Source organism: Pteronotus mesoamericanus, unplaced genomic scaffold (genome assembly GCF_021234165.1).
Source record: "Pteronotus mesoamericanus isolate MK-2021 breed Mesoamerican mustached bat unplaced genomic scaffold, CSHL_Meso_final contig_291, whole genome shotgun sequence".
In the NCBI taxonomy this organism is placed as follows: domain Eukaryota; kingdom Metazoa; phylum Chordata; class Mammalia; order Chiroptera; family Mormoopidae; genus Pteronotus; species Pteronotus mesoamericanus.
This window is the reverse complement of record NW_026555124.1, coordinates 5493928-5506647: the sequence shown is the minus strand read 5'-3', so window position 1 is coordinate 5506647 and position 12720 is coordinate 5493928. Positions and strand designations below refer to the sequence as shown.

Genomic DNA, 12720 nt, shown 5'->3' with positions numbered 1-12720 from the left:
GATCTTAGAACCACTTAGAACCACTCTGGTTCTCAGGGTTCCAGGGACATTTTGGTAGAATTCAAGGTTGTGGGAAACTTGTTTTGAAAGGAGCTTTCGGGGTCCTTCCTGACTCCCGGCCCTGCGTTGACACAGAGACTGCCTCACCCAGCTCCGACCCGCAGAGGGCTGCTGGTTCTGTCTGCCCTTTCCTCTCTCGGTTGCCCTTTTTTCCATCCCCGACTGCTAGTGCTGCAGCCACCTCAAGTCCCGGCCTGGGTCGGGAAGTATGCGATGCTCTGCAGGCTGCCGAGAGGACCGTCTTGTATTCCTCTCTGCCCACCACCCCGAGACAGTCATTGCAAAGAGGGGTCATTGCTCAGTGTTTAAACCTCGAGGCCTTTTTACATGAAGGAGTGAGGAGACCTGGTCTCTGTAGCTTCAGAGGTGGAGTGAGCCTCTGGGGGCCACAGAGACAGATCTAGTCTTGATGGAGACATCATCCCAACAACTGGAGTCACCCAAGGCCTGGAGCAGACCCTTTAACAAACTAGGATTTGAATTAGGGTGGTGAGATTATGGGTGATTCTATATCTTACATCGTCGAAACATGGGTTTCTTTTTTTCTCTCTCTCTTTTTAATACTGTGCTAGAGGCATTACTGCATGGTGATGGAGAACCAGGCTTTGGAGCCAGCCTGCCTGGAGCGTTACTCGTTCCTGCTTTGTAGAATAATGATGAGGATTGTGAAGCCCATATATTGGTACCTGGGACATAGTAAGTCCTCAGTGAATCCTATTATTAATTTAATAAAAAAGGAAAGAACAAGTCATTTTCTTTTTATACAACTATTAACCTCCTGCCACACACATAGTTTCCCCCTCTCTGGGATTTTTAAATAGCTGACCCAGGTCTGTAGAGGGATTTTGGTTTCCTTTTGAAAAAAAGGTGAGTCAGATAGACTTCTTAAGGCTTGTTCCACCCTGAGATTATATGAGACCATGATCCCTGATAAATTTCTTAAATGCTTTGATCCAATGAGAGTGCTACCTTGCTGGGGAAAAAGAGAAGGAACTCATTTAAGGAGCAGTTACAACAAGCTGGGCACTTTGATCTGCACTTCACCCCCTCTCATTTAATGCCAGAGCAACCTTTAGCTGAGTCCCTCTAAATACATATATTTGGGGGTGCGGGGGTGCAGGGAACAGCTGAGAGATACTCACAGGGGGCAGGGCTGGGCGAGAACCTGCCCCAGCATCAGGCTCAGCCATGTCATCAGCTTCTTTGGAGGAGATGCAAGCATGGTTTGGCTTGATTAGCAACAATGCGAAGCCCTGAAAAGGTAAAAGTAGAATGGAAGTGGTCTGGGGGACAGAAATGCCCACTGTCACAGCAGCCCAGACGGAACCCGCCCATGGTTCCTGCTGCTCCTGCAGCGGCGCCTCTGCCTTGCAAGGAAGCAGCAAGCCCTTTGTGGGGCGAGTGGGCCTGCGCTCTGGGCATTTCTGCTGCCCCCAGCCAGCATTGCAGACCATCAGGATCGAAAGCCCTTTGGTATGGGTGAAGAGAATAATGAATGAACAACACCCCAGTTCAGCTGTCCCCTTTTGGGGTGTCCTTCTCTGCCAGGTGCAGTCTGAGACACAATAAATGCCAGCTCCAGTTGGTGTAAGCCCAGAATGTCTAAAGCAGGGTTTTCAACCCAGCCTGGCTCTACTGACATTTGGGGCTGGATAATTCTTGTGGGGTCTGTCCTCTGCACTGTGAGATGTTTAGCAGCATCCCTGGCTACTACCCACCCACTAGACTGCCCCCCCAGTCATGACCGTCGAAAATGTCTCCAGGTGTTGCCACATATTCCCAGCAAAATTGCCCCCCGTTGAGAACCACCAATCTAAACAACCAAATCAGCTCGGAGCTTGTAAGGGCTCCCTTTTCAGTCCCCAGATTTGCTTATCATTGTAGAACTAGACGTGGTTTCTCCTCCTTCTGCTACTCCTACCTACCCCCTCCTCACACAGCTCAGGCACAGTGACAGCAGCTTGAGCTTGGAAACACGCCTCTGGACTCTTCCTTTGTCTGTGCCAAGGCTCCTGCTCCTCCTCAGGCAGGCAGCTGGCCTAATCTGCCCCAGCCTGGCTGGGTTGGGGTTGCACGGGTGATGTCATTGTGCCTTCCCAGGAAGGGAGGAACAAAGAACGGAGTCCCCAAGGACAGGCAGCCTCATCCTCAACTGAGTTGCTGGGTAGATTTTTTTTCCCCTTCATTTCCCTCCTTCCGGCCTCAGAAGTGTTTGTTGTTCACCAAGCGATCCATTGTAAGAGGACACACTAAGCTGGGCTTTGTGTCTCTGGCTCAGCCCGTTTCCTGCCCCTCGTGTGTCGCAGGAGTGCTGGTTCTGGTCCAGTCCCTAGATGGAATCTTCCATGCCTTTTCCAGTGTGGTAGCACGAGCCCGAGGAACTTGGACCCTCTGTGGTTTTTCTAGCCTGCTACGCTCCTGGAGCCGGCCTCAGAAACTGAGAGGAGAGGAGAGAAGTGGGGAGCAGGAGAGAGGGCTAAAAAGCAAGCCTTCTTTGTTTAATTTTTAATCTTCTCTTTCTCCTCTTCTTTCTTACCTTTTTCCTGGAGTTTCTGAGGACCACAGCAGCCTTGGGGAACCCTCTTTATACCGACCCTCAGCCTGTTTCATTTCCACTCAGTTCCCTCTGCTCCACCATGACCTACCTCCCGTTTTTGCAGGGGTGGGGGTGGGGGTAACTCTTCAGGATGGGTGCTGTGGGAGTGCTTTTACTGTCTTTTGAAGCAAATCCCCAGAGTCTCCTCATAAAGGAACCTGTTAATTCAGAACCCAAAAGAAGCCCGGGTGTTTCTGTAATGTGAGATTCACTCAAGGAGTGACAATTGGCTGAGTAACATGTTGTATGTTTGTTTATTTAGAAATACCTTAATCCAAGCAGGTTTTCATTCTGATCGTGTTCCCTTGATAGGCTGGGTGTGGTAGTGACTTGGAGCCCCAGAAACTTTAATAACAGCCTAGGATACCCATCAAGGGCTTTATGAAAGACATTTGCAACTCCAGTGTAGCACATAAAAGATACTTTAAAAAATTAGTTGACCCTAAATACATGTGAGCCATACCTAGGAGAAACCTAACATGTCTATGTATTCCGATCTGGACTTGCTCTTTCAAAACAGCCACCTTAGGCAAAAAAAAAAATACATCTCCCTGTGTCACTGTTGTAAAGTTACCATCCATCAGGATGATTGTGTGATTAATAATGCATGTGATCTTTTCTGTGTGACCTATCATGATGTTATTGGTGCAGCTCCTTTTTCAGTCTGCAGTGTGCCCCTCACTGACTTTTTCTTGTCCCGTCCCCCCCCCCCCCCCCCCACAGTCCTGTCCTTTCTGGTTCTTTGTCTATTTTTGGTCGGCCTTTGTTCCTGGGAAAAGGCCCTTTTTCCCTCTGGACGGGCTGTTCCTTTAGGGAAAGGTTGGACCAAGAGGAGCTGCTGGCTGCAGCAGGTGGCCAGCTGTCTTGGCAGAGGCCCCTGGCTGCCTCACCTGCCAGGTTGGCAGCAGTCACAGCTCATCCCACGTCGTCTCTGCCTCCCTTCCCCCCTCCCTGTGGGCGGGTGGATGGAGGCCTCAGCAGAACCATTCAGGCAGACCTTCCCAGGATGCTCTGACCAGTCTGGGAACCTAGTATCCCCAGGCCACCTAGTACATGCCCCATCAGCAAGCGTGGCTTTTTAGTTGTCACCCAATGGTATTGAGATACATGAAAAAATTGTCGGGATTGTTGAAGTCTGCTCCGCTTTTCATAGATTAATGCATAAACATCTTGGTGGGTGTGGGCTTGCAGTGGAAGGAGTAGGACTTGGGTCCTTTTGGTGCCGATTCACGCTCTTGGAACTAGAAATGGGGCAAGTAACTGACAGAAGGGTAACCGTAGAAATGAGTACAAGTGGGTGGGTCCAGGGCACATTCCAGGGAATCCATTGAAAGTCTCCGGCAGCCTGCATTTAAAGCTTTCTTCAGAGGCAAGACGATTGGAAGCCTGTTTGTATAGGATGTAAAGGGCCAGTTCTAGGCAGATACGTCCATAGAGTTTTATGCTTTGAATTGGACAGAATTTGATCACTGAGGCTTGAGGAACTTTTAAGTCTGTTCCCTGGATGATTTGGATGTGCAGCTACTACACTTTAGAGCATAAACTAACAGTTGCCTTTTCAGTGAATGGGTGAAGTTTGGAGATGATAGTTGTCCATTCATCTTATAGAAGGGGACAACCTTGGGCTGAGGCCCCACTCTTCCAAAGCCTGACCAAATCTCTTTGAACTCTGCCATTTTGCCTGCCATTTTCTGTGTTGTTAACAAGGCCTGGGACTTAGCAGGTGAAAGAGTAATTGCAGATCAAGGTCATGAGTGAATTTATCTTATTAGGTGATGCCTGATCTTTTGTACAGGACGCAATTTCTGAATGTCTTCTGAGCTTTTCTCCCCACATCTTTCCATATTCTGTGTGTTTCCCCCACACTCACTTTTTGTGAATAGCTATAACATATACATTAGAGACTTGATCAGTCAAATGTTATGGTATTGTACTATTGGGCAGAATTGCAAAGGACCTTGCTGTAATTCTACTGTACCCTGCTGCCTCTTCAGCAGAAATGGGAGAAATGAAATGAATGAGAACAAAGAATATTCTGCTGGTGGTATGCTTAGGGGCTTAATGTTCAAGGAGTGCACAATTCCTGTGTTCCCAAAGAGCTGATCATGCTCGAGAGGAGGTAAGTAGAGGTTTCATTAGAGTTACGATTTTGCTGTTCTTCCTTTGACCGGGGTCCCCTGACCCTGCTGGCACAAAGCCGCTGCTGCCCATCCTGTGGTTGGTGGTAAAGCAAGTTCTCCTCTGCTTACAGATGAGCGTGAAGCTGTACAGAAGAAAACCTTCACCAAGTGGGTCAATTCCCACCTTGCCCGAGTGTCCTGCCGGATCACAGACCTGTACACTGACCTTCGAGATGGACGGATGCTCATCAAGCTGCTGGAGGTCCTCTCCGGAGAGAGGCTGGTAAGTGTTGGAATGGTCAGTGTTTTGCACCGTTGGTGGGGAAGCATTTTTTGAAAAATCTAGTGTGGACTTTCCTCCTCCTCAATTGTGAAATTAATGATTGATATTTTTGAGAAGAAGAACGTTGAAAAGTAAGCTGAGCACATTGGGGAAAGCTCCTGTATAGACATGTCACATTCTGAATCTAGATGATGTTCTTGAACCTGTAGTAAAGTAGCCACATTCTGGTAATTGGCGAGGTTACCACCTTCAGTCAGAGGGACCTCAGCCAGTGCGCCCCATTAGACAGGGCACGGTGCTGGTAATCGAAGGGCCAGACTAGGGTGCTGGCTCCGAGATGGATCTGTAGCCCACGAGATCATGGAATAATTTTAAATTTGTGTTTTATTGATTCTCTGGAAAATCTGAGCTGCCGTTTTAAAGTGGCAAGAATTGAATTCAGTAGTCTCTGATTTTTTTTTTTCTTTCTTCCTTGCACACGTTTTGTTTTGGGGGTGGAGGGAGAGGCTGGTGTTTTGTTGTCTCCTTGGAAACTCAGGGCTTCTGATGAATTCACCGTGCTTTTTTGGGCAAAGGCATTTTCAGCTTACAGTGAAAATTTTATCCCTATTTTGTTTCCCAGAGCTACTGCTGCTGTCTCTGATGTGACTTTTTTTATGAATCTTAAACCCAGGGAAGCTTAAACCAGTCTCCGTAACTGATCCAACAGGTTTTGTCTCATCTTGGTTTGAAATGGATGCTGTATTCTACCAGAGCACATGCAGTTCCGTAGGTGGTGTGGGTGGGACCGAGCCAAAAGCTGACGCCCAGGGGTAGAGCCCCACATCTGTAGTGACATCACCAGGAAAATATGCTGGCGGTTGGCAGGGCTGCCAGAAAACCTTATTTTTAACTTGATCTCCACCCTGTAACTTGACAGACACATGGTTTTGTGTGCAGATCGACCCACACACCTCTGACCGCAGGCGAGGACCTGAAGTCGTTCCCTGCCCTCAGCACTTATTATCAGCCCACAGACAGAATCGCACAGTTGAGTCTGGTAGGACGGAGTCAGAGGTTTCTCCCTCCCCGCCCTTCGTTCCAGGCCGGGGTCCTCTAAAAGAGAGCAAAGCCCCATCTCGTCTGTCGTGAGTTTTGTCCATGGTCTTTGTCCCCTGTGCACGCAGGTGTTGTTGCCTCATTTTCTTAGGAATTGTGGGATGCACTAGGCAGACCAGGTGAATAAAGGAGGCTTCTGCCTGAGACAGGCATGGCTGCCTGAAGGTGGTTTGCAGGGTGAGAGTGGGGGCAGTGGGCCCACGTGCAGAGGGCGAGGCTGGTTATCGACTGCATTTTGATTGTTTTTTGAAGTGAGTCTTTGAGAGCTGAGGCTAGAATTATTGTACTGTCTGCCTTTAAATATAATTTCTATAACCAGACTTTCCCCCTACCTCTTAACCTTTTTTTCCTGTGTTAATGTTTAACCTGCTATGATTGTTTATCGATTTTTTGTTTGGAATGATGTTTTAGAGGTAGCTTAAAAAAAAAAATCATTACAGGTCACGTGGCTAGAAATTAGTTTGAACATTTTTTTTTTTTTTTCCATTAGGGCCCAGTCTTCCAGGCTGTAGGGAGTAAAATGTTCACTTCTGACGGTCCATAATTATTTTATACCAGGAAGATTGTGTCCTTGATAATGTCCACATAATAAATGGGATCAAGCCCATTGCCCTTTTTTCTGAACATGGGAACAAAAATATTCATAGGGAGAAAAAAAAGCAACCAACAAAGCATAATTCTTAGTTGTGTGTGAGTGCTGCCCACTCTCCTTATTTGCTGCTGGTAAAACACACACACACACACACACACACACACACACACCCCACCCCCCGTTTTTTGGGATTTTTTTTTTCCCCTGCAGTAACCCATTGACCTCAGAGTAATTGGGGAAGAACACAAGATTGCACCACCTCCAGCCTCTCAGTGCCAGAAATTGTGTTTAGCAATGACATACCGCTTTATAAAAACCCCAGGTGTCTTTATTCTTTTATTATCCATTCCCCACAGCCAACCCTGATTATAGGCTGGGCAGTCTGATTAATCTTCTTATTCCAAAAATAAGGATACCATAGAGAGTGAGCTAAAGCTCTTGTTCATTTGGACTGGAGATGTTCAGCGTTTTTGGCCCCCCTGGCTTATTTGGAACTTTCTGGAAGGGACACAAACCACTCTCCACTGTTGGCTGCAGAGGCTGCCAGGAACTCCTGTCAGAGACCCTCCCTTCAGGCCAGGACCTCCGGGAGGGCTTGCCCCAGAGGATCCTTGCATAATCAGATTCCAAAACTAACAAGGTGGTTAGAGCTTCCAGGCCCGGGTAAATTAATGTCCACAGCTAAGCGTGTATCATCAGATAACATTCAGTCAGCACTGGGCTTTCTGCACCAGTGATCCAAAACCCTGGGTAACATAAACATTTGCTCTCCTTAGGAGCCTGTGTCAGTTGGCATTTTAGCCTCAGCACTTAACCACCAGCTTGGCAGTAGGTAGCAGATAAATGTTTGAGGGCCCAGAGTATCTAAATTTCCTTTATTAATAGATTCTTGGAGCCAGTTCATCCCTCTTTACAGAGGAGGAAATTGGTCTGGTTTTTACTGAGTGAAATTCAAAGAAGCATTAGTTTAATGATCTAGACAGTTCCAGCGTAACCCCAGCCTGCATTTTGGCTCAATAAATTTCAGTTAAATTTGAACAGGTTTTAGGTAGGCATTTGAGTTATCAGGGCAGTTGATTCTGATGTACTGGGAAACCTGAGAAGGCAGAGGTCCCCATCTCTGGTCCTCGCCTGGGTAGGATCCGTGTCCGGAGCAGTGAGAAAACAGGCTGAGCCGGGAAGCTGTTGCTAATTGGGATTGGAGTGATGACAAAGAAAACCATTGCTTTTCAGTATTTTACTCTGAAAGTACTATGCACTCTAATGCTTCATAAAGGCTGCGCCTTAAAATTCCGTAAAAAATTAGGGACCCTCCTTGACTTTATCATCAACTGAGCTGTAAAAATGGTGAGCGCAGAACCTGGGCAGGTCACTTTGTCGTTGATCCCAGGGCCAGATTAGAGTGGGACTTGAGGGGTGAAGCTTTGTCCCGTGGCAGTGCTGACATTTGCAGGGAGTAGGGCCCCTGGCATGATGTGGTCAGGCCTGGACTTCGGTGATAAGGGGAGCCCACAGGTCATAATCCAGGCTCGAAGCTGTCCTGTGCCTGGCCCTTCCCGCCATGGGCCTCAGCGGTGAGGAATGGCTCTGAGGACACAGGCCAGTTTTCTGCCTGGCTCCTGCCAGACTGAGGCCTCCCCCTGACTGAAGGAGCATGAGGTTTTTCTGAACACCTCTGCCTTCCCCCCCAGCCCACGGCATCTCCAAATGCAGATGCCACTGTTTTATGTTTGACTGTTGTTTACCTGATATTCTGTCTTACTCTGTTAATCCATCTCAAAGAAGAGAAAAGGAGGGGACAGTTTCTTGTTTTGGGTTTTTTTTTCTTCCCTGCTACTTTTTAATTCCAAAACAGGCTGAGCTAGTTGGAAAAGATAGATTTACTATGAGATTTGTTAAGCCTTAAACCCCACTTTGGACTGCTCTGAGTGAGTTTTACATAAAGCCCGTGTTAGCAGAACCATATTGGTCTGTATTGTTGTTAAAGTGGGTTTTGTGGACTGGCCACAGAACCCACCTGTCTTATGTAACATCGTTTGTACGGGAGAATTTGTGCTGTTCTAAATAACCAACCACTGAAGGATGCCCCCATTAAATTGTGGTGTAATTGCACAAATGCAAAAAGTGAATTAATAGTAATGAGTATCATATTGTAAAGTACCAAATGAATGGCCCTGAAGCCCTGGAGTTCCGAAGGGGAAGCAGGCCTTCTGGACGGGGTGTCAGGAAACACTAGTGAGTGGGTGGGGTTCCAGCTGGATCCAGGAGGAGAGGTTCGGGTATGGATATAGGGGTGGAATGTCAGCTGTGACGCAGAGTGAAGAGAACATTTGGGGACTGGTAACAGGGAGGAACTGGTGTAGGGAAAGCAGCCTGGCTAAATGGGAGTTTGTTTTGGGAAGGAGCAATGATGATCACTTGAGTATGCATCGCTTTTGGTGTTACTGTTCCACATTATCTCATTTAGTTCTCATAGTTTCATGAAGTGGACACTGCATGTTTTATAGAAAGAAAGAAAAAACAGTAACCGGGGTCTTGCCCAAGGCTGGTATTGCTGGTTAAGTAATATAACTTGGACTCCAGCCCACTCTCCTGTTAGTCCCCTCCTTCCCAAGTGAGCGCTGCTAAAGGAGAAGGTGCTCCTTGGCAGTGGATCCCAACCAGTGAGGAGACAGGCAGGAATTAATGGAACACAGGGTATTGTTCTCTCATTAATTTTAATTGGGCAAGGATCATTTATGCTCTTCTCAAAGCTTAGAGTTTGATGTGTAGGGAAGTGTTTGGGGACTTAATGTGAAATAAGTTTGGCTATATATCATATTAGAGGAGATTTTGGAAATTAGTCCTTCTCATCCTACCCTCTCTATTAAGTAGAGGCATTTGTGTGTGTTGTGTGTGTAGTAAGAATCAATTTGTGATTAAAAGACAAGAGCATTAAGCCAAGTGTTTGTCCAGCTGATATACTGAGCCCAGTTAGTATCTTTTTTGTTTCTTCTTTATTTGAACAAAATAAAATCGGCAGGCACTTTAGAATTTACTTTGCATGCTAGTAAGTCTTATATCCTAGATTGTATTTTATAGCTGGAAGTGACTTTAAAAGGCCACTAAGTTAGGTCCCTTCATTGCATCGGTACTGTACCTCAGAGAGTAAGCAGCATGCAGGTCCCGTTCAGCTGGTATGTGGCAGATCTAGGCCCAGAGCCAGCCACTCCCAATGCCCGCCCTGCGACCCTTGGAGAGCTGTTGCTCCATGGCTTCAGGGTGGCTTTGGACTCTCACAGAAAATCCCAAGAGAGTGGGGTTACCAGGGTGGAATAGCATGGCCCAGTTCCTTGGTAGCCTCCCCAAACCAGGAATCTTCCCTTATGTCTTCTTCTACTCAAGGAGGTTGAATCAGCTCCAGGAAACATTTTTCTCCTTTCCATCTGACAAAAACTCTACCATTGTGATTATACCATCGAACTGCAAATCCCAAGGCCCACATGATGTAATTGACCCAAACTCAAGGCTGGGCAGGCATCTGGGGCAAAGCCATGGACCAGGAAGGGGCCATCCAGCTCCCTCATTCCTTTTTAAGGGCGTTTAGGTCTGTGTGGACGAATTTGACCTATGCCACACCACTTCTCAGGGGCAGGGCTTGGACTCGCTGCTCTGCTAAGCAATTAGAATTATACTATCAGATGCTAGACATGGTTTATTTAGCCCTACAATTCCCACTCTTTTAGAGTCAGAAGATAGGTCTGGAGCAAGGCCTGGGATGGAGCTTTGTTTGATAAAGACTTGGGACCAGAAGGGAACCTGGGGAGGGGAAGCAGGAAAAGAACCTACAAAACACAGGAACACTGGCCATGGTGTGGGAAGCTTGTTAAAATTATTTAAGGGAGAATCAGTAAAAATAGGTATTTCCTCAGAGGAACTGCCCCCCTGCCTGCAGAGCCCGCCTTGCGTCGGAGTCACCTATGCGTCTGGTATTGGTACTGATCATTGTCTCCACGTTAATGATGTTTCAGACCTCCCGCCAGAAATGACACACAGGACAGAGATGCACATGTTGCCGTGGGAACGAACCTGTGCCACACTGGGAACCTGACAATAATTAATGGAAGCAAGACAGGGAATGCTCCTTTTCTTGGCAAAATTAGCCACTCTTGGGGCGAGGCTTAAGCAAGTGTTTATTACAGAAAGATGCACCCTCCCCCTAGTTCCATTATGTTTAGTTTTCCCCATTGTTATCTCTCCTTCCTTTTGAGAAGATGGAAGTTTAGTGATATAAAAATAGCTCTTTAGAAAAGAATTTAAACTATCTGCCAGAAGGAAACTGATTCTGATTTCTTTCGTGTGGAAACATGTACCCTTCTTGGTTTCTTGGTGTGGCCTGAGGAGAATCAGCTTGGGAATCCTGGCCCACCGCATGCTAACTAGCTGCACGCATTATGTCATCTCTCTCAAACCAGTGTGAGAATGACACCTGTAGAATGACAACAACATCAATTGTTATTATACAGTGTTATTATGAAGATTAAACGTGATAACAGGTATAAACCACCTAACAAAGGTTAACACCATTGCTCAGTGAATGGCAGCTAAAAATTTTCAGCTCCTGTGGGCTATGCAGCTTATATGACCAATGTGTTTTCACTATATAGCTCTGTGAGGTCATTAATACTTCCTAAAATTAATTTTAAAATTAGGGAGTAAAATTTTTACTCCCTAAACTTACCCAAGTATGGTGCCTTAAAACATCGTCAAAGCCCTCTGAAGCAAATAGAACACAAGACTTGAGATATGGAATATTTAAATTTAGTGATTTTTACTCCCTTGTACTGTGCCACCAGGATGTCATCTAACCTCACCATGTCTTGTTTATTCTTTGGGTTTAGAAGAGGTTAGTATGCCACTTAAGATGGGACAGCTTCAATTGAGATGAAATGTGGAGGTGTACTTTTATAAAGATGGGATAGTGCGAGGTGATAAAGCAAATCTCCTAATAACTTTTACTGCACAGTAGTTAGCCCAGTTTGATTTACTAGCTACAGAACAGTAATAATACTTAAAATACCTCTGAAAAATTATGATTTTCAGACTTCCTAATCAGCTTTGAATTACAGAGCTCATACTATGTATATAAGCTTCAAATATTAAAGTTATAGGTATTTTTGTATCTCCCCTCAGCTCATTTCTCCCTTCCTTGGGACACCAACCAGTCACATTTATCTCTGCCACTTTTTCTTTTCATTCTAGGCCAAAATTTAATTTGACGTATTAGGCTTAGAAGAGTAAGAGTATCATCATTATTTGGGGGCACATTTTAACTTTGCCTTTCAACTGGTATATGTCAACTTCTCCAGCTCTTGGTGGGAGAGTTCTGTCTAGACCCTAAATATTCCCCATTGTTCACAGAAAGTGTGTTGTTTATAAACAGTCTGAATCCCGAGTGGCATATAGGGAGAAGGGAACACCCCCTTTTCTAAGTAGAATTGATTGTTGAGAGGAAAATACTTGATGTCTTTGGATGATAGAGACACTTTATGGGTTTGAGAATACCATCATGATTAGTTTACTAATTCATTTATATGGCAGGCCTTTCAGATAATTATCAATATTATCCCCATTTTATGAGTAAGCATTCAAAGAGTAAGGCACTAATTTGCTAAAAAATGGGGAGGTTGTAACATGAACTTGAACATTTTAACATCAGAATCATTATGTTGTCCACTGAATTGCCCACCAAAAGTACCGTATTTTTGTCATGTGTAATGTGCTTCCATGTATAATGCACACCCACATTTTTGGCCCAAACTTTCAGGGGGGGAAAGTCTTCCATTTTAATATTTTAATTCCATGTTTTATTTATATTTAGAAACAACCAGTTATATTCCAGGGTATTATTTTGCATACAAATATCGTTACTGCTTTCTAGAGTTACACTTTTATTGCATAAGCATTAAATAAAAGAATTAAAAACATTTAT

At 45.6% G+C, this 12720-nt stretch overlaps 1 protein-coding gene across 4 annotated transcripts in view; it reads left to right on the top strand.

Moving 5' to 3' along the window:
* Nucleotides 1–12720, top strand: part of SPTBN1 (spectrin beta, non-erythrocytic 1) — a 185996-nt gene that overhangs the window by 115737 nt on the left and 57539 nt on the right. For all 4 annotated transcript variants that reach the window (XR_008529334.1, XM_054575444.1, XM_054575442.1 and 1 more), the window contains one exon: nucleotides 4908–5059. Coding sequence is in view for 3 of the 4 variants with exons in the window: in XM_054575444.1 (XP_054431419.1) it covers nucleotides 4908–5059 (152 nt within the window). In the remaining variant the exon portion in view is untranslated. The remainder of the gene's footprint in view (nucleotides 1–4907; nucleotides 5060–12720) is intronic.